Source organism: Patiria miniata, unplaced genomic scaffold, assembly GCF_015706575.1.
Source record: "Patiria miniata isolate m_02_andy unplaced genomic scaffold, ASM1570657v1 HiC_scaffold_4, whole genome shotgun sequence".
In the NCBI taxonomy this organism is placed as follows: domain Eukaryota; kingdom Metazoa; phylum Echinodermata; class Asteroidea; order Valvatida; family Asterinidae; genus Patiria; species Patiria miniata.
Genome location: NW_024037071.1, coordinates 9,984,419 through 10,006,285, shown reverse-complemented (window position 1 = coordinate 10,006,285; position 21,867 = coordinate 9,984,419). Strand labels below are relative to the sequence as shown.

Below are 21,867 nucleotides of genomic sequence, written 5' to 3'. Positions count from 1 at the left end.
TGTAACAATACTACAGCTGTGTATCTTAACTCCATGTGCCAAACAGTATACCAGCCATGACTAATTTTCCCCTGGTTAAGATCTACCGTTTGAGGCGCCATACTCATGCAGTTAACACAAGCTGACCATGTACCAGTATAGGGGCAACACAACAGGGCATTGAGCCATACATTAAAACTAAATCAACACCAGAAAGTTCAACATGTTAATTAATGCAAACCTGGGTTTCAATCATGCAGTTGAACTAAAAAAAAACACATGAGTCTGTGAACAAAAAGAATAATTTCACGAAACAGTACGTGCATTTCAGAAAAATTACAACCATTAACCGTTTGTCACCGTATTTAATTCATGAGTTCACATAGACCCTTTAGCCTAGGGAAATATCGGATGTTTGCAGAGGTTTACGCTGTACTAGATTTTGGGACAGTTTCTGCTAACAAAAATAATAGGGATTTTGTCAAGCGAAAACATATACCTGGATTGCACATTTACAATCTGACGGCTATTTATAAAAGTGTCTGTAGACTTCGGGGTGGGGACAAAGGAGATGGGGGGGGGGGGGTTGTCCCCAAGCTATAGAAATGATATTTAGTCTTTCATTTGAGTATTAAAACAACTATTCATCTCACTCCACAATGTGCCACTTGCCGCTCCCATACGTATACTTAAATAAATACATAATGTTTTTGTCAACGATTTCATGGTTTTACGCATTAGGGCCTTCGACCTTGCTTTATTTTTATGGGCCATTCACGGAAGTAGAAAATGTGTCGCTGATAACCCGCAGGGCGTACCAACTTCATGTCTGTCATTGGCGGTAACATCTAAATCTTGTCATTCTCCACGTTATACTATGCGCATGGGTTTGGAAACAGAGCATCCCGTGAAGAGTTCGTTCCCTTCCACTCGCACCGTGACGTTTAATATCACGCATGACGGGCCTGTCACAGACACTGAGGTTTGCAGGGGATCAAAACCGTGAACTTGTGCGCTGCTTTGCGTGCGTCATGTCACGAAACCAAGCTATGTAACACTCGGCCGGGAACATAAATAAGAACGATCGATTTCGGCACCACGGTGCTAACTGACAAGTCGAGATAAGAATGTGGCCGTTAAAAAAATGGTACATGATTGATCGTTTCTTAGCGTAGGTGTAAATTCTTAGTCACGTGATGTTACGTGATGTCGAGAGAGGAAAGTGTGAACCTTTGCCACAAGCGTTTGTTTCTGTGAAAATCTGAAGCAACCAGTTATAGTTAGTTTTCCCTTGCACTACATTAAATTCTTTGTTTCCCTCTTAATAAATGTCCAACTTGAATGTTTTATTCAAAACATAATCCCCTTTTTTCTTATTTGGGTGCCTGCAACCCTTTGATATTTTTTATTTATTATTTTTTTTTGGGGGGGGGGAGGGACAAATAGATCCACCTTGAGGGCAGACTGGTGTTTGGTCCGTACATTATCTATACTGATTGTGAGGCAGAAACCAGTCTACCCCGCGAGAACGGAATTATTGTCAACACGCCGCAAGTTCGAAATTTGTAAAGTCAATAATTAAAACGAGTGCCGATTTTTTTTCGGCCGAAGTCTTTTTCAAAAGTGAACAGCTTTTGTATTGCAAGAAAAGTAGCAATTTGGTGTGGAATGTTGGGTGTGGAATGGGGGGTGTAAGTACCCTTGCATTCTCAGTTATCTGACTTGAAGTTCACGTGCGAGCACGGGGAATGAAACGGCACGATCCCCGTCCATCGGCAAAAGAGATTATACGGTACGACCGCACCTATACCGCGTGCAACCCATCACGCGAACTCCCAAGCGACTGACCAAAAAAAACATGTTACGATCATTTTGCGTGTGTGTGTGGACAAAGGACACTTTCACTGCAGAAAAGGAGAGAAAAGGTCCCTCCTGAACGCAGAATGCCAACAGAGTACCAATGATGATGAAGTACACCCCTCACAAAGAGAAAACCTGGCCCATGTCTGTGTCATTTTTTTTACTCTTTTTTTTTCTTCCCCTCCAAAATAAATTGTTTTCCTCCTTTTTTTTTTTTTGGGGGGGGGGGGGGAAGCAACATCGCGGCTATAGAATTTAACAGACTCTGCACAATTACACGTCTGTGTTCCCTGTGAACTTCAAGGGACTGAACTGCAGCTCATCACCCCCTCCTGTGACAATCCCCACCCCCCCCCTCCTAAAAAAGGGAGAAACATAGAAGCACACAGTCATACTGCTGGCTATATTGTGCAGGCAATCAATCTCCCTAATATCTTGCAGGTTTTTCCCATTTCCGACATGTCAGGTTCTATATATTCCCGTTGTTCGTTAAACCGTTTGGGATGCATTTCGCTTCCCTCTGATGGGTAACACACACAAAAATCTGATCTGAGGGATACACTGTCCAGGTTTGGTCGGAAACACAATGCATCAGACACTCCTTCCGAACTGCTGTCTCAAGTGTTCTAGTTAATAATTTTTTTTATAGAGTTTCTATACAGGGTGGTGCAAAAGGAAGGAAACCCACTTTTGACAGCAATTTTCACCTACTTGTTGAGCATTATTTCAAAAATTTAATTAAATGGTCTTAAAATGTTGATCTTTAAACACAAGTGACCAAAAAAAATTATTGCAAAAACTTTGTCTCTGGGATTTGTTAGTTTAAATATTGCATGTGCCAAACGTGCTTTATTCCATCCGCTTGACTGAGCTCCGGAGCTTGATTTGAAGACACAAAAAAACTTACGCGTGGACAACAGTGATTTTGGTGACTTGTATTCAAATTAACATAATAACACTATTCTTGCAATTTACAAAAAAAAAATTTTTGTAACTATGTTACAAAAAAAACCCAGTTCAAATAAGTAAAGTAAGTAGGTTAAAATTCCTGTCAAAAGTGGTTTCCTCCTTTTTGCACCACGCTGTATAGTGCCCAATTTAGAATGTTGAATCTACATACGACAGTCAAAAAAATATATATACGCAACGATTCTGGTTTTTGTTAACAAAGTGAGCACGAAAGGTATGGCAGAAAATTGCAAGCGGGCAAATCCATTCCTTCGCTCTTCTTGTTTGAAATACGATTTAAAAAAAAAAAAAAAGGGTATGGATACCTAAATGGGGTCAATTCTTAAGTGGGCGGTACCTTTTGTCTTCGACTCCCAACATTCGGAAAATCGATCGACAATGCATAATAATTCAATATCCGGAATTTCGAAGGCAAGTTTAATGGAGATTGACTTCCCTGACAAAGTCGCGCCATGCCCGCGAGGAACAATACCATCGGCAACACCCAGACGGCTTCGACACAATAGGCCATGGAGATTATGAAGGAAGTCGGTATGATTATTCTTTCCTTCAAATGCTGCAATTTTTGTAACCCAAAGAAATCGCCTCCAGCAACGCTTCAGGGTATTCTACTTTGGTACTACAGCACATAATCGGTCAGCCTTGATTTGGGCATACTTTTCTAGGCTTGATTTCATATTATCTGTCAATATGAATCGCCGTCACCGCATATTATGCACGAACAATGTGGTAAATGTTACATAAACGATCCCATGATCGAGTGACTGGGGATCCAATCTTCTCTAATTAGAAAAATAGCTATCAACTGATCGGCTTAAAGGCACTTGATAAGTTTCTTCTTTTATCACAATAATTACTTTAAAAAAATCATACTTAGCAAAAATTCCAGCCACCCTGCCCGTTTGTTTCAATACGAAATTATTATGACGAGTGGAACTCAGCCTTAATTAATTGTGAGGGTCGGCGAGCATTATTTATAGCCGCCGTGCACTATCTACAGACCGTCTTTAGCTCATCTTGCTCTGGCGCGTTTATTTTGCGTAATGAGTCAATTTACATTTTTATGTTATACACTGAACAGGTAGATATCTCTGGAAACTACAGAGATCTGGTTATTTCCAATCAAGTATATACAACGTCTCGCTTGAGACCAAAGGCACTGAAATTTACAACTTTTTGTACAAAAGGTGAATTCCGGGAAGATGTTCCGAAGAAATTGTCTGAATTCAGTCTCCGGATATCTCGTTTTCTAAAACGAGTCAAGATTTTGATAACAGCAATTGGTTCTGTAGCGGAGGGATCCTCCGGTGTTGAATAGGGTCTTGCATTCGGGATACAAGTCCAAGATGGCCACTGTGGCATCAAAATAGTTTGGTATCGGTATAGGGATCCTGTGATGTTACACAATCCTGTCTCCGGTATACTAGTCCACGATGGCCGGTGTGTGGTTCAATGGCTCATGCAGTTGGATGGAATTTACTTGTCTTCGCTGTCGGAATGAAATCCACTTGAGGGCGAGGTGCTGCAGTCCATGCTTTCTTCCTCTTCTCCTTCCGTACCGTGCACGGCGTTGTTAGCTGCGAAGCATGAGCCGGCCTCCAACCCGCCGTTGTCACCTGGGGAAACCGCCTCGATGTTCACCGGTTCGTTGCTCTCGCCGGACTCCTGGCCGTTGGGCGTATCCCCCGCGTTGAGATTCATGTGACGGTGGTGTTGATGCAGATGTTGGTGGTGATGTCGGCGATGGTGTAGAGAGTTATCGTCGGCTGATGCCAGTCTGAGGCTGAACTGCTCCCGGCACTGCTGCTGCTCTGACACGGTGCTCAGCCGGTCTTCCTCGTCGTCGTCCTCGTCTCCGTCTTCCTCCTTGAAGCAGGGCGAGGTCTTGGTCGCTGCCGCGGCCGACGCCGCCAGCGCTGCCGTGTCATCGGCGGCTATATTCAAATCGGTGCACTTCTTGGACGTGGCCGTGACATCCATCGTCAGTTCCTCCATGTCCCGCTTGAGCTTGGCTCGCCGGTTCTGAAACCAGGTGATGACCTGGGCGTTGGACAGCCCCAGCACCGAGGCGATCTCGTCTCGGTCGGCCGGTGTCAGGTACTTCTGGTACAGGAAACGGCGCTCCAGCTCGAAGATCTGCTGGTTGTTGAAGGCCGTGCGGGACTTGCGCTTCTTGCGGGGCGGTTGTCGGTTGAAGAGGTGCAGAGGATCCCGCTTGCCGTTCACAGTGGCTGCTGTTTGGGATGAAAAATAAAACCAATATAAGTAATGATGACCATAACATTTGGCAGTATGATTGGTCGATTTAGTCTGACTCCAAAGGTTATGACTCGAAAGTCGTGATTAAGTTTTGAAATACCTTACATGTTCTACAAACTCGAGTTCCATGCCCCAGTGATTTTGTTTCACAATCACTCGGGACAACACTGAGTATACAGTTTATATAATATTTTTTTGAATAGTCATGATAGTTTCAATTGTTTTCACTTGTTTTTGGAGATTTCAGTTCTGGCGACAATGACGTCATGCATATCTTTTTTTTTCTCCACGATGAGTTATACCAACTTAAGCACTGGGGGCGTAATGTCAAATAAAAATATATTGATTTGAGGGTTCGACTTTTAAAATTAAGTACGCCTGTTCATTTGTATTTTGCATCATTTTTTTTTACTATAATTGTCCATTTAATCGGTGCGATACTTATACAGTGCACGTGTGGTCTAGCGGTAGAACACGGGGCTCATGATCGTGGGATTGTGGGTTCGAGCCCCGCCGTGGCCATGCGTGTTGTGTCCTTGGGTAAGGCGCTTTACCTCAATTACTCCTCTCAACCCAGGTATTAAATGGGTACCGGCATTATTCAATGTAGGTTACAGACTCGATGAGGAGGTGTGGCGATCCCCCCACAGCATCATTTCATGGACTCGAGTCTGGCCCAATCGCTAATGAAAGAGAGATGGGCACTCCGTTCTGATGTGAACACAGGTTCGTCCCCTTTACCTTCACTTATACAAGTTGACCTCAATATCATAATTGAGCCATGCAGGCTCTATCTTTGTCCGACGAATACTGAACGGCGATGATTACTTTCTTTTGTCTACATGTTCAGTACACCAACTAAAATTTTTATGACGATGACGAAGGAATCTCCAGTAATGGACATCTTGCCCAAGTGAACCGTTTATCCATGGAGTGCAGAAATGGTCCTTTGAGGAGAACCGCAGTCTGCGTCTAAGGGAGAGATGAAATGACCCCAAACTTACGAAATAACTCTCGCTGGACGGAAACAGACAAACGAGACGCAACGAAGGCCTCAACATGTCGCATACTTGGAGGATTGAAGGGGTCTCAGTTACGCGAGTTCAAATTGTGTCATATAGACGACACTATTCTCATGCATTCTTTAGGCGCAACAATTATTCTAGTTTGGTGGTCCGGCCGAAAGATGTCAGTTTCAGATAAAAAAGAGTCAAGATACTGAATGGTTTCTAAATAACGGGGCAGTTGTTTTGTAAAATAACGTGCACAATGTTTTCTCAATTGAACTTGGTTTCGTGAGTGTACAGTGATGACGTGCCCAAATTAGACCTCCAAACCCGTACACCTGATTAAAATAAAGTTCTTTAAATTGATTTTCAGGTGCAATCATGCACCTGACCCTTTTACATGCTTAGTCAAGTTTGATTTCTAGTACAATCTGACTACTTTTTGTATGTCTTAGAACAAACAACTCTTTATAAGCAAACAGACGCTTTAAAGCATACGAATGTAATTAAATGTATTTGAAACAAAAATCGTATATTAATGCGAGATCCCAGCTCGGAGATAACATATACATTTCCCCATAATTTTTGACTGAGTTAGACCTTCCCCTATCCCTGATAATCAGTTAATCTTGTTAGCCATCATCCAATAAGCCGAACCACTTAAAGATGAATTATCGGGCCCCGGTAAGACTTTGTTAAGTGTCGGGATGAGACGGTTCGGCTGTTGATCACGACCCTCGTTGCCGACCCGAAATTACCATCAGTTGGAAACTTTCAATTGTATCACTCACAAAAAGTAATATAAAAAACTGACTGGTTTAAAGGTAAATACAACATCTGCTTTTGCTGTAAGTTTCAGAAATAGACGGATTTCGGGGTTACTATTTTATAGCAAACAGTGTTACATTGACTTGTTTAAAGTTTTGTGTTCATGGATGCTGGAAAATCCAAGAAAAAAAATGTTCTTCTTATAGTCTGGTTCCCTGACCCAGGGTAAAAATGTGGACTAACTAAATTTTGTGAATTTGTGGCAGTATTTGCAATAAAATCAGTTTTTTTTCCCAACGATGCATGGTAATAGCCAACCATAGTTGGATATTGATACAAAAATTCCACTTTTCTTGAAAATGACAGCATAGTGCATACTAGGTGCCATAATTTCACAGGATAGTTGAGACTGTTATTTACTTACAGTCAAGTGAGATATTTCATAATAATTTGATAGTTTTGAGTTTAATGTTTGCAAATGTTGTACATTACACCTTTAACTCCACGACTGAATATTTACCCACAAAAGACACACACCGATCATCTCAAGTTTGTCTTTTAGTCGCTCAAGATTCTCTTTCATCGTATCAGGTCAATATAATTAAGGGCTAGGAAAAAAAGTTACTTTGGCCAGTTTTTTGTCGCATCAAGCTGATCCTAAATTCCTTTTAAACATTTCTAGTCGTGTCTATGATAGTTTGTACATGTATTTTACTATATGTACCCTCTCAAAATGGCTCTTGTGAAATTGTACTGTCGGTTTTTTTTCCTGTTAAACTTCAATGTTTTGCAGATACCATTTCTTAAAAGCCAAACGCACAAACTTCCTTTACAATATAATGCATGTTCGGTACCAAAGATACTGTTTTTCTTGGGAAGACAGTGTGTCTGGTGCCTATAGGAATCCAAGATCATGTATAGTCCAGTCTTATGCATTATATTCACTGTATTGTAATTTTTCTCTCTAATATCGTATTGAATATCAATCTCTTCCTATACATTTTTAATAATCTAAATTTAAAGTATTTTGTATATCTTTGTTATTGTCTTTGTTGCTTTTTAATTGTAGAGAGGATTATTTATTGCTACCAAAATACCACTCAGGACAATACAGTATTCCAAATATGCAAACCATTATTCCTTCCTGTGTTTTCAAAGTCGCATTTGATTAAGCAATCTTATTGATATTGTAACGTTATTATTTATCACAGTTGCTCTTCACGCTTTCAAAGTTTCATATTTGCAAGAAAAAACATTCACAATGCAACCACAACACCACAAACGCCGTCTTTTTTGCTGACACTTTAGTTACACATCATAATACATGAGGTAACTGGTTAACAGTCCTCGACAACTGTGCGAATTTGGCTAGAAAACAGTCACACTGAATACCAGCTGACCCTAACTATGTGGCCACGGCTGGCTATATGAAACTTAACCATGTGCAACTGAAACTCACAACAACTGGATTCTCCGGAGCAGCAAGTAATGGATTTTTAATAGGTGAGCAAAACTATTATATGGTGGATGGAAGTTTTAGGGTACATGTAATTCCAAATATTGTCAGCCAACCTCCAAAATGTACGTACTTTCTCAATTCTATTTTGATCTTTTGGAAGAATTTTGATCCCTGAGTCAAAGACCAGCCTGCATCTGAACTTCCCTTTTCCAAGAACAAGCCGACTATGAAATACTCTTCCATCTTCAATATTCCCTACTTTTTTACTTGAATGCATTTTAAAATAGAGGCAGTAAATACTTTTCATCTCGGTCACAGTTGTAGTTTAACTAATTATAGTCTAGACGCAGTGTACTGTTTGCTTGGGCTGATTTTAATCTTTCGTGATGGCTTGATCTTGCCCATAAGGTAAAAAAGGTTTGAACACTATACGAAATACCACAACTGTCTTGCTGTGTACATTTTAAATCAATTGGTGAAATATAAAATAATTCAATTAGATCAAGTCCATTTTTGGATAACACGTTTAAAAGCTTTTGGTTGTATCAGCATTCCACCTGTATACACGTTCAAAGTAATCGTCTTCATTCACAAATTGCCATTATAACGCTACATTGATTATTTGACAGCCAATCTAGTATCTTGACTTAATTGCAACAGACAACCGCGACAAAGTCTGACGACAGATTTGAAATCCTGACAACCGTTCATCGCCCTGTCTATGAAATAAATGTCTGCAAACTTGAGCGGGAACCGACGGCGCAAAACTCAATCCAGATTATGACAGCATGAATAATGGGACACTCTTCGAATCACTTTGATATTTGTGGCGGAGCGCGGCCATCAATTACCAGAGATAGGCTAGTCATGTCCGCTCTCCGTCTTGGTAGCTGTACGGTTATTTCAATTCAGAAAAAAATGGACAAATCTTTCACTGGTTTGTGTTTGATATTTAGCCCGGGCGCAGGCCCGCCAGCCCTTCACGTCGCCGGAATATTATGTTCATGATTTGGGGAACATCACACGGGTTCCGGCGATTTGTCTTAATCACAACCGATTAACTTCAACCCCGCAAACCATACCACACGGCGCGGGGCTATGCTCGGGCAGTTGTCGGGTCTGCACGGTGTCTTCTCATTCCTTCATTCGACGTGAATATGCCAAGATTCTCGCTCCAAGATTCTTTCTTGTTTTTGATTGTCACAAACCCCAGTGCGGGGGAAAATGGGAGGGCAAAAAAACCTCGGTGGTGGTTGTGGCGCTGGCAGCTGGCTGCGACAGGTATGTATAACGCCCGTGAATCCATTATTGCATTATGGAGAGTAATTCGATTTTGAACCGTGTTTCAGTTATTAGTTTAGACCGGCTACTTGTAAGTAGGCAGTGCGGTACCAACACGGGGAAACGTTCGACACGTAACGGTGTGTGCAATGGAAAACCGCGGGGACAAAAATGGCGCTAGCGGTGAACCGGTGATCATGAGCGGTATGGTACAGATCCCATGCCAGGCTTGTTAACTCGTGTCTCATTCCGAAAATATTCCAATAAAAAGCTAGCTGCAGTCTCAATTGGAATTCCCGGCAAGGACAGTTTTTTTTTAATGTGAAGGATTGTGGATTATGAAAACCACCAAGGAATGGCCGAGTTGATCATATTAATTGATTATTTATTAACAGAGAGAAGTTGCAAATGTACATGGTCCGTACCGTATTATAATTATAGTAAATTATCATTGTGATGACAGCATTTTGATCAAGTTTGGGTTTACTTTGTGGTTTCACTCGATGGTAGACTGGAGTCTGTGATCTGTTAACTGTACTATTTCCGAAAGAAACGGGTCATCGGCTTCACGGTTGCAGATTCAAAAAAGGCGCCTCAACACGCGCATTATTATTGCAACTGTTTTAAACTTTAACGACACTGCAGGAAAATTGCATTCCGTACTACTACTAAAAATCACATAGCCCATATATACTTGACTAATTAGAAAGTACGGTCCATTTTTGCTTGTAATTTCATTATCTGCATTTTTATTTGTAAATGTTTATGACCACATACTCAAATATATCATTTTATTTTATTTAGTTACAGTTTTATTGTACGGGGTAGCCCAGCAGTTGTAAAAGAACTGTAGGCCTACTCCCTGGAGCACATAGAAGTACAATTTTTTTGACGGATGTTAAAAAAGTTGAAAATGCAATTTAAAACATCATTTAGATTGCAAAAGTAGACATGTTAGGCCTACTGGTACTGTTTTACTACAGCTGACAATGGCTGAATAATGGCCCGAGAGTTTTATCAACATAAATACCTAAAACTAGTAATGGTGATCTAATCTAAGCGTGATGTCAACAAAAGTTTAAATTTACTTTACAAACATGGCAAGGAAGCATTAGTCTTATAAATTGTAACTTACCTTCAGCTGCTCTGAGAATGCTGGTTTCAAGTCCAGTGAACGTCTTGTTGGCCAGTTCCTCCAGCGCCGACAGTGGCGAGCCGTTAGCGTCCTTCTTGATAATCCCGCAAGACGGAGAGGGTAACGTCTTCTCCGCGTCGCGCACGGGGAAATTGGCGTCTTTGCCCGGCGGAGACGGCTGCGATGCTCCGGGGGCGGCAGCGGTCGCGGCCGCGGCGGCGGTGGCCGGAACGGACCAGGGGGAACCGGAGCTGGGGGAAGTGGGCCGCGGGCAGGGCGTCGTGGCATCGCCGCTGTCCCGCTCCACCCCGCCAATCTTCGAGCCAAGGATGTCTTTGATGAAGAACGATGTGTAAGGCCTCGGGTTGCTCCGAGGATGGACCGGCTGGAGTTGTAAACGAACCGTGGAGACCCTCTGGTAAGGTATGTACACACCACCGTGGCTGCCTAGCGCTGGTGCTAAAGCCATGGCGACCACAGTGTCTTAACAACAATTCACCAGGTTGAAATTGACGAGCTCGTATATTTATCCAAGACTAGCTCCTCGGTTTGACTTTTTATACCCAACTTTCGGTCCAAATGTTGATATGCGGAATACCGTTATGCCTTAATCATGCACGTGAAAAGCCTGACCAACCGTCCAGTGACAGTGTTTGCATCATTGCAAGTCATAGCGTTGAATGAACCGTGTGGTACGTCTCCTCTGCTCACTTCAGTGTTTAAGGTGACGGCAAGCGTGCCTCGTCATCTGACGTACTCGGGAGGTTGATCATGCGGCTAGACTATAATAAACTCGTTCATATAGGCGGCTTGAGCCGAGTTCAGCTAACGAGGCAATCAGGGCCAGCCGGTCCCAGGGAGAGAAAGCGCGCACAGGCCGGGCACATCACATCCGCGACCTGTCACTCGCGTCGTTAGTCATGCTAATTGGCCGATCTGTTTTCCCATTGGCTCCTAATCAAATTAAAGGCTTATTTATACAGTTGCCTCCACCAATCACAGCGGTTTTAGACCCGAACGAATCTCGGCAATTTTAGGGGCGGGGCTGTCATGCATGTCGGGTCACAACCCGCGCGAGGATAAGACGGCAACCAGTTGTGACCAACAGGCGACAAGGGGCGAGAGCTATATAGCGAGATCCCAAGGTCTTATCGTGGACCACGGATGTAACATCTCATTGCGTAGGTAATCAATGTCTTGTTGGGGTATATTATCAGCCACTTAATACCGGCTCTTTTTACTCCCGATTCCAGTACCACTCGGCACCCCCGGCGCGCGCCGCGCTATGCTCAGCTGTTCGCCCTCAAATCGTTTCGTTTTTCGCTCACAATCAGGCCATCCATCAAAAGTTAAACATTCTCCCATTTCATCGAAGCAAAGAAGGGGAAAAACAGATGAAAGAAAGAAAATAGAAAACACCAAACCCTTGTCTCGGGTTACCGGTGACAACCTCTGCCGCGCCGGTCTTAAAGTGATATAATTAATTTGTTTTGCGCGACCTTCCGCGAGCAAATCACCGATCCCTGTTGAGGGCCCTGTAGGCTGATCGGGCACCGCGATGGCAAAGTTGAGACGTCAAGCACCTTGACAGCTCGGGCCTGATCGAATAACACCGACGCTCTAAATCTCCATCCAAGGCCGGTCGTCATCAGATCATCAGTCACACAGTATATTTTCTCCGGCTTCTTTCGTCAAGTGCTTTAAACACCTCCCCCGCTACCACTCCCCTCGATGCTCGCGGACCCCAAGAATACTGTAACTTAAGTCACCCGGGTCACACCCATAAAAAAAGACCGTAAAACACCGCAGCTATTAATTGGCACTGGGTTCTCCAGAGCTGGGCTGCCAACGAAAAAAAAACCCTCAGCCCAGCATCCTTGGACCGTTAATTTCCGTGAATCATAAAAAGAGAAGAAGAAAAAAAATTGTCCGACGCGAAAATCTGTCCTATGTGAACTCATTCGGTCGGTAATAAATCACTTTCAAAGACATGAGAGGAGCGGGTTGCATGTAAGCCGGTTGTCTTAATTCACGGCCGGGTACTGACTGATGCACCATCCGCCGCCGTAAATCTTAGACCTGGCGTTCCGGTGTGTAGCAACTTATCATCTCGCTGTGACTGTAGCTGACTTGCCGGACAGACGGATTGGAAAATAAACCAAAAGTCTCTGCCCAACCTGTCTGTGAAGAAAAATATGGTGTATGTGTGTTTTTATATTCTAAGCTTTTGGTTTTACATCTCGCATAAGGTGGAGTGTCAACTGAACCAACTAACACCCGTACCGTATGCGTAGTGGTGTTAATAGGGTCTAATCATTCTCCTGTTTTGCTTTCTCCGCGGGACGCAAGGCTAATCATAGCTAGCCTTGTCGAGTTATATCAGTTACTTTCTATACTCGGGGCAATTTTCCTTTGATTGGTTGCCGAGACAAAACCGATGCTTACATCTGGCCCGTTTTATAATATTAATCAATATGGTTGTGCCTTGTTAGAAGGTCACGAGTGACCATAATCGTCGTTTGGCACGTTTGGGCACTTTACACATGTTCGCCACTTTCTAGAGTTTTTTTTTTTATTTGTGGATTTACAAGATGTGAGAAACATGTGTGGAGTAGAGGGAAATGTGGTCAGTCCCCCACTAGGCGCAAATTATGCGGGTCCTCCGACCTGCGGCGCGCGTGGCCCGCAGCCCCCGAAAAAGCCCCGAAAGCCGCCAGCAGCGCCTACTTCGAGAACAAATCCCGCAACAAAAATACAGTCTCCAAATCAAGTGCATCTTGGAAAGCACACGAGGTTGCCAGATGAATAGCATTATTTAATACTCAAACGGCATTTCATTTTTGTTCCTACTTAACCTTCCCCAACCCGAGATGATAATAAAAAAACCGCACAAGGGGTGATCTGTCTTGTGGATTAATCCCCCGATATAATAATGTTTTCCACTTTGGGGTGGGGCGAATTCCCAGAAGATTCCCCACTCAAAGGGAAGTGCCAGCCCGATATTAAACAGAGGAGACTGAGTCACCCTCATTCGCTTTGCCCTGTCCCCTTGGCTTCTGCTCAGCCCCTAGTGTCTCTAGCTGGATGCTAGTGAACTCGCCCGCATCCGCCGATCACAATAAGATCTAGTCAGTAGTCTCTGCTTAACAACACCGTTGAGGCAGACGGCACATCCAGATACACTCCTTCAAAATGGTTCCCATCAAGGATTTCCTTTCATCCGCCTGAGACGATTATTATTATACACCTCAGCACCAAACCACACTGAAAAAAGTGAAAAGCCCAGGCCAGTATTTACATGTACTGCACATCGTCACCAGGAGCAAGGAAAGCACACACCACACACGGCACGGAAATTATAAACCGCGGCGATGACATTGCAACCGCGCCGGGCTGATCTTGACAAAATGCGGGACCTGGCGCGCCACGCTGCGGCGCAGCGGAAACCCCTCTCTCGCTCGCTGCGGGACTAACCAACTTCCATCGCCGGACAAACTGGCTCGGCAATTGTCGCGGCCAGGGGTCCCCGTGCGGAGGCGCTTCTGATAGGCCCTGGAGGAGCGAAGGGTCAAGTACTTATTATTGTCGACAGAAAATCCTGAAAGGGTGTATTGATGTTTTGGAACAAAATATGATAAAGACCACTGTTTGCAATATGCCGGTTAAGGTTACCGGAAACCCGGTTGGGCCCGATTACAGGCCCACTTCAGAAGGGGTTCGTTCGTCTCGTTAGAACATTGAACAGAGTACGGGAGCCCGTCTGTCACCAATGCTAGACTAGATGGAATCTCTCCTGAAAATATACAAAGGTCTCTTAAAGGCATGTCTGTCATGGGCTGGTATTTCATTCCGTCTAATTTACGAGAGGGGATCGAGATTTAAAGCTTGTCTCTGACGTTTGATTGGGTTTTAATTGCCCTCACCGCGGGGTGACCTTTGACCCGAATGGACATGTGCCTTAAGGTCCAACAAGACTCCAATGAATTGATTTGGGGAACACTAAATATGCACGCTCAGTTATGTAGTCGAATTCCTGTTATGAAAATAACATAGTTAAATCGTTATTCCTCATAATATGTTATACTCTACGAACTGGGAATAAACTAAATTACAATATTCACAAATTAAGGAACTCATATAAAGTTATCGTCCAAAATTGATCAGACTGATTGAAAACAGAAAGTACGACAGATATTTTTCCCCTCCAGAATGACACTAATATGATGCGGGACATGCAGAGTGATTACAACTAAACACCACTTCCAACGATTGCTTGTCGAAGCTGGGACCATGATGAAGTAATATGAAGGGACAATCTCGAATACTGATGACGTTGACCATTTTTTCGACACTAGCTTCCTAATGCAAGAAAACGAATGTGATGAGTTTGAAAAGTGACACGCAATGCTCATTTGTCAGCTCAAGTTTCATATTTCGGATATAGAACTGACAGCCCTTTTAATGATGAAGAGTTAGTTTCAACAAAATTCTCAATCTGTTTGTTTCGGACTTGATAACACAAATTCGGTAACACATCTAGTCAAGCTCACACTGGCAACATGGATGGGACGGTTTTTACCCGTCTACAAAGGCCGAATCATATAACATAGTGACGTCAAAATCATCAACTTGAGTCGTCGAAGCACCTATCAGTTATCAAGCTTTACAAAGATCTGTGTTTTTTCTGAAACAAACAAACAGACAAACAAACAAAAAAACTCAACACACACAAGCATCATATGGATGCCGGTTTGAAATTCCAATGAGTAAAATTCAATGACAATTAGGATTGGGGTTATGGTTAGGGTTAGGGTCAGTCAACCTCAACCAGTAGTGGAACTACGCAGTATGTTTCATCGGACCAACGGGACGTTGGACCAATGGGACGTCGGACCAATGGAACGTCGGACCAATGGGACATCGGACTATAGAGATGTAACCCTTTAAATCAAAACCACAACCCCTTTTCCTCTGATAGTATACCAATCTCATTTCCATGGGACTCTTGATGGGAGCATGATCTATATGATTCATTTTGAATTCGGTGCGAACTGCTCACCACACGCAGCTTCCATGGTAGCTCTTTAGCCTGAATGGAATCGCCGTTATATTGATATAAAGTGACTTGCCCATGGACACACTCAAGGCAAACCCTTACTTGTACCACAAAACCACCAAACCACGATATTCCAGTTTGAGTCACAAACGAGTTGACGAGAATCATGAGTAGGAATGAATTGCTCGTGGTTTACCAAAAACTCGGCTAGTCTCAGACTTAGGCTCAATCATCTACCTTGATTCCAATATTAGGACTTTAGGCCCCGTTGGGTCCATTTGGTCGGACGTCAGGCTTATAAATGTTTTTGATGCCTGAGATGCAGCTTGTGTCATAGATGAATGAGCCATTTGTAGATGAATACGAGGTTTGGTAAACGCCTTCTATAACTCCCTTAATTTCCGTGAAGCATATGGTATCTGGTAACAAATAGTTTCTCGACTTCATTTCAGTTTTGACTACATCTATGGCTTAAGACATACTTTAGTCCCATTTTGGTAGTATTTTCATGCCAGTTTTCGAAAACAGAGCATGAACTTATGTATACGTGGCGTCGATGTCCCAAAAAAGAAAGTGGCCTGAAATTCCCTGAAGACGAAGATGAAGAGGTTTCGAAAGCCTTCATTTGTTTTGGTGCTATGGCTTAACAGATGGGGTTTGATCACCGAGCATGTAGTTCAGACTGGGACGGCTCGTGTCTTGTCACTTCGAATTAACCAACATCTACCTCAGTCTTTGCAATACCCTAATCTGCAGTAGGGCAGGAAAGCCTGCTAAACCACCTTCTCGTGTACCCCGGTTGACTTTTAATTTGTCGATATGAGGGAATCACAATTTTGCACTGAGTCAAAGTATCTTGAAGCAATTTGGAAGAGTAGTTGTAATCATGGGTGGCAACAGGGGAAGGGAGGGGTGGATATTAAAATTAATGATGAACGATTAAAAAAAATAGAATTTAAACAGGCATAAGAAAAAAAATTATATGGGCAAAGATCCAGAAACCGGAATCTACAAGAGGGACCCACTAAGGAAGTTGTCACGTCGAAAAAAACTTAATAATCTGGGTCGCGGATTGACTTGATTGCGATTCAACAGCTATAGTTTGCAGAGCAAGCCAACTTAATACAAACCGGTTTTTCGATAACAAAAAATGATGTGTCGTTGGAATTTTTGTTGCAGTTTCATTAAAAAGCACTTACGGTTTGATTTAGCAAACATTTAACGAAGATTTCGGTGAACATGTTTGCACTAGACAAATATCTTTTTTGAGCTCAGTACGCCATCACATTTACAAAAACAGAAGGGCAAACTGATTTAAAGAAAATCAAAAAGTATGATAAAAAGAGTATGCAGATCGACTAATTAATAAGGAAATAAATGTGTGCTTGGCTGGTTTAAACACTTTGTTTAAGACCGGTAGGAGTCTGGATGCTGATTCGACGCGGGTAATTATCAGCATCCAGAAGTTCCAACCGGTCTTAAACATAGTCAAAACATGTCAAAAGTTATAAATTTCCAACGAGTTTGTTCGTCAAATTTACTTCTTTTTTTTTTAAACACCCCTTTAGCTATATAATGGTGTGTCAGGCTCACGGGGAATTCATAAACAACTCCTTATATGGAGATTGGCGCGCGCGTCGCGCTTACTGCGCGTCGCGCTTACTGCGCGATCTGACGCAGAATACAGCTGTGCCGGTGCGTTGTGAATTTAGGACAATGAAATACTGATTCACTGGTAGTATTGCTTGCGCATGCCAACATGAGGATTGTGAACGCTCAACCAATGAAACGGTAAAAGGCACTGGACTTCATGGGAGTCAACATTTCATGTGACACTGGAAAAGTGTTTAAGACAAGCCAGCCGGTCTTTATCAACCGTTTAAAACTGGCCACGTGACGGGCTCTCGACCAATAGAAATGGGTAAAATTGGCGATGAATGTCTCACTCGGGAAACACGGACAGAGAATTTAAATGTTGCTATACCTTGGAAAGCTGCCAGATGGGTGGGTAAAAAAAAAGCTCCATTCGTAAATATGAGTGGAAATAGCAACACAGCGCACGAAAAAGTAGCACACTTTCATTAGTTATTAAGCTATTATATCACATAATTTTTCGTCCTAAATTCGAAAAACGTAAAAATATCGTCATTTACGTGAGAAACTTTTTCGCCCTTTCGCTCGTTAATCTGCGACTCACAATACCAGATGTGACGCTGATGTCTCGCCACGTCTCGTTCAGTCTCGCGATTTCCTAACTTGTCAGCCACCCTTCAGGAAGTGAACTTCCGCGCAATTGGGTGCCAGCACAGACTCCGCAAACGAGTGACCAATGACAGAGCCTCTTTTAAATCACCAGGCTCACTCTTCGAAAAAAAGAGAGAAGAAGCTGGCAACAGGAAGTGAACTTCCGCGCAATTGGGCGCCAGCACAGAGTCTGCCACCGAGTGACCAATGACAGAGCTTCTTTGAAATCGCTAGGCTCACTCTTTGGAAAAAAAGAAGAAGCGGGCAACAGGAAGTGAACTTCCTCGCAATTGGGTGCCAGCACAGACTTCGCCACCGAGTGACCAATGACAGAAGCTCTTTTAAATCACCAGGCTCACTCTTTGGAAAAAGGAAGCGGGCAACAGCGGGCGTCTTCCTGACGCTCATTTCCTTCATCTTAAACCAATTAAACGTAAGCCCACCAACGAGTGGCGGGTTGTGGTTTTCAAACCTTCAGTTTTCAATTTCCTTTTAAACTTGCTTTTGATACTCTTGAGCGGAGATTCGTCTCTGAACTGATTTGCACCTTGTACCGTTGACGGTTAATAAAACCAGCTTCTTGAAAGTAATCCAAACTTTTATGCCATACCTTAGATCCAAACCCTAATCGTGCTCGAACAATATTGTAAAAGTTTGAGGAAAATGAAGAGATACCTTTACAAGAGCAACTGGAATCATAAACTCAAGTAGCGGAGAAGAGTTTAAAGTTGTTGTTTTTAATTAGCATTTTGTGAGGTCGCGGTGTTTTCATTAAAGACTTTTCTTCTACAACTTGAACATGTAAACTGTAAAAAGATCAAGTTGGTCACAGTCCTAAAAATGAAACAAATTTGTTTATTTTATAAAACAAAAAGTCTTTACAAGTGTCTGAAACTCCATTGTGACGTCAATACATACTGCCCTAGTCAGAGAAAACAGGTAACATCTAACAGCCAGCAAGTTGGTCACAGCTCTACACTAGAAAGCACTCAGAGAGCGCAAACCAAGGCTAAATAATTCCCCACCATATTGTCAGTAAACCCAAAAGAATACTCGCATAAATGGTGAAGAATAAGAAAAATCCTGGATCCAGACCCAGATCCGGATCACTCTCAAAATATAATCGATTTCTACTTGTACCAAGGACCACCCCTAAAAAAACAAAATTCATGCAAATCCGTCCATAACTAAATTGAGTTATCTTGTAAACAGACAAACCAACGAACAAACCAACCAACCAACCAACCAACCAAGAAACTAACCAAATCCAATGAAAGCATTACCTCCTTGGCGGAGGCAATAAATTTGTTCATTTGATTTTAACAAAAAGTGTTTAAGAGAGTTTGAAAATTCGTTTTGACATGTTAGGCCGCGCACTTCCTATTCATCACCAGGATACTGCCATAGTAGTCAGACTGTAACGTGATGACAAAAACGTATACCCTGAAAGACACACAAAGTGTAATTGTATTGTGGACTCAGCAGGGACCATATTTTTTTCGCCAGGAAGGAGTAGGAAAAGAAAAAAAAGCTCTTGTTATTTTCATCTCGTAACTGTTTTTCTTTTTGATCATGGAGCGTACGTTTACAGCGAGTGACGGAGTGCCTGCGAGTCAAAGGTAAATTGGACGTGTTTTCCCCGTGCGCCGTGCAGCGGGGCGCCGCCGCGGCCGGGCAGACCGAGTGTTTTTACAGGTGTGGGCGCCGATCGGTGCGGCCGGTCGGCGGTGCCTGTCTTGTATACCACAACAGCATGCGCGGCCCGGAAAGGTAAAAGAATCCAAATGAAAATAGAAAGACCAACACAATCTGGAACCATTTTGTGGGCTCAGGTGTGAGCATTCTCTACACCGGAAGAAGATCCAGAAAGGGGGCGTGGTTTGGTGGGAATAGAGGTCCGCCGTTTTAAACGAGCAGAAAACAAGGTTTAATAAACAGGATTTGTCATTGTTTCTCCATAACTATACGCTATTTTCAAATTAAATCTGAAAAAGGTTATTTATAGGGTATACTTTCACATGTTTGCTGAATAAGACAGACCTGCACTGTCAATAAAATTAAATCCTCGCCAGAAAGACTGTAACCAAGGCCGATATAAAGGGAGAAAAAAAATATGTCAAATTGCCACTTTTCCCGCACACTCATCACCTGGTCCAAGGAACAGATAACAAAGAGCAACTGTGTTATTCCCCTCTGAAAAATATTGCTCCACCTGTCACATTACATAGCATGTTTATGAGCGTGATTATTGTTAAACAAAGGGCATGGCGAGAGATCTACGACTGGACACATGGGAGTCCCCCCTGAACCTCTCAATCTCTCCCCGGGCCTGCTCCGCGCACCTGGCATCAGCCCGTACGCGCCCGCCGTACCCTGGACCCGTCTGTCCCAAGTCGTTTTGGTGCAAAATATCCTCAAGTTACCTACTGGTGCTACGGCTAACCGCGTCACTACACTACCAATTCCAAGCGCCCTGCCATGAGGGCATGTTGGATAGTTCATGAGAATGCAGATTTAGATCGATGGATTTTTAATACCCTCCTCTTCCTTCGCCACAAGCTCCGGGGGCCGGGAGATCCTTGCCCCACTTCTGATGCGTTTCGCAAATGCGAGGCTATCAAATGCCGCTTGTGATGCCGTTTGACGGCTCGAGGCAAAGCCTAAAGGGCTTCTGGCTCGTGTGGTGACAGGAAAGCGCATACCTAAATAGTTACACAGCTTTCCCGCGCCCGCCTCCGCGTCGTTTAACAAAAAAAATGATCTACATCTTAATAGTGGGGCCATTCTAAACCTATTTCGCCGGACACTGACGATGATTGAGAAAGTTAGACAGGCATAAATACAACCCAATATACCAGCTCCTCGCTCAGCTGGCTTCATAAATACGTTGATGGCTAGCGAGCCGACCTCCTCGCGTCTATACGGAAGAATTTTAAAGATGCCGAGGGGCCTTGAGATGCCGTTGAGTTATTCATCGCTCCTTATGTTTGATTTTTGTTTCGTAATCGGCAGCAGGAGCGTGGACACCGGTAAAAAACCATCGCAAAATGCATCCCGGTAAAACTCCATTACAAAACATGTTACCCGATATTGTATGTTCTTTGTTTCTACCACAAACATACAACACAATTTACTGTTTCCTTGAAACCGACAGCTACACTTATACAGCATCCACGGACCTAGTCAAGCTCTGAATCATCATAATCATTAAAAAATGCAACATTTGCAGGTAATGTCGGGGAAGATGGAACTGCTACGAGTATGTCCTGCTCGGTTTCTCATCAGAAACAGGATAAGGACTGCCGATAACGTATGACAAGTGTATAAAAGTTCACTATTTTCCAAATTATAAATCTTGAAGGATCAGACATCTCGATCTTAGCAAATTTCTTCGGCAAAAGATAATTGCATAGAAAATAGTAAGAAACTGTACACCAGGAAACACATACTTCGATATCAATTAGGCAGCAACATATGGACGTCTTTTATCTGATTGCAAATCAGGACCATTTTCGTCACTACAGATTTTGAACAGACAGATGGGAAACGCCAAGTTCGCCAACTTTGAATAGAAAACCCCATGTTGAACCTATCAAAAGATCTCCCACACACAAGGTCGCTACATGATGTCACAGTGAGCCGAGTATACCACAAAAAAGAAAAGACCACAGATTTGAACGTGAATCAAGGTATCATTGACACCATCTGGGAAGAACGGCCTCCATTCTTTGATCCAGCGGGCCTCAGATTTGAGGGATCGAGTGAAGATTGTGTTTGACTGAGCCCGGATTTACCTAACAACTTCAACATAGCATGCAAATCTGTCAAAGCAATTAATGTCCTAAACCTC

General features: G+C 43.0%; 1 protein-coding gene across 1 annotated transcript; it reads right to left on the bottom strand.

The window, feature by feature from the left end:
• Positions 1–2,858: 2,858 nt before the first annotated feature.
• On the bottom strand, positions 2,859–12,014 carry LOC119740183 (homeobox protein Nkx-3.2-like). The gene is made up of 2 exons (XM_038215402.1): positions 10,718–12,014; positions 2,859–5,042 (listed from the first exon to the last, which is right to left on the bottom strand). Exons 1-2 carry the CDS (start codon positions 11,184–11,186, stop codon positions 4,285–4,287), a joined length of 1,227 nt encoding a protein of 408 aa, XP_038071330.1. The 5' UTR covers positions 11,187–12,014; the 3' UTR covers positions 2,859–4,284.
• Positions 12,015–21,867: the final 9,853 nt, after the last annotated feature.

Excerpts from the sequence above, each read along its gene's own strand:
- LOC119740183 (XM_038215402.1), bottom strand. The coding sequence starts at position 11,186 with ATGGCTTTAGCACCAGCGCTAGGCAGCCACGGTGGTGTGTACATACCT. Across the intron at positions 5,043-10,717 it reads CATTCTCAGAGCAGCTGAAG|CAGCCACTGTGAACGGCAAG; the intron begins GTAAGTTACAAT and ends CATCCCAAACAG.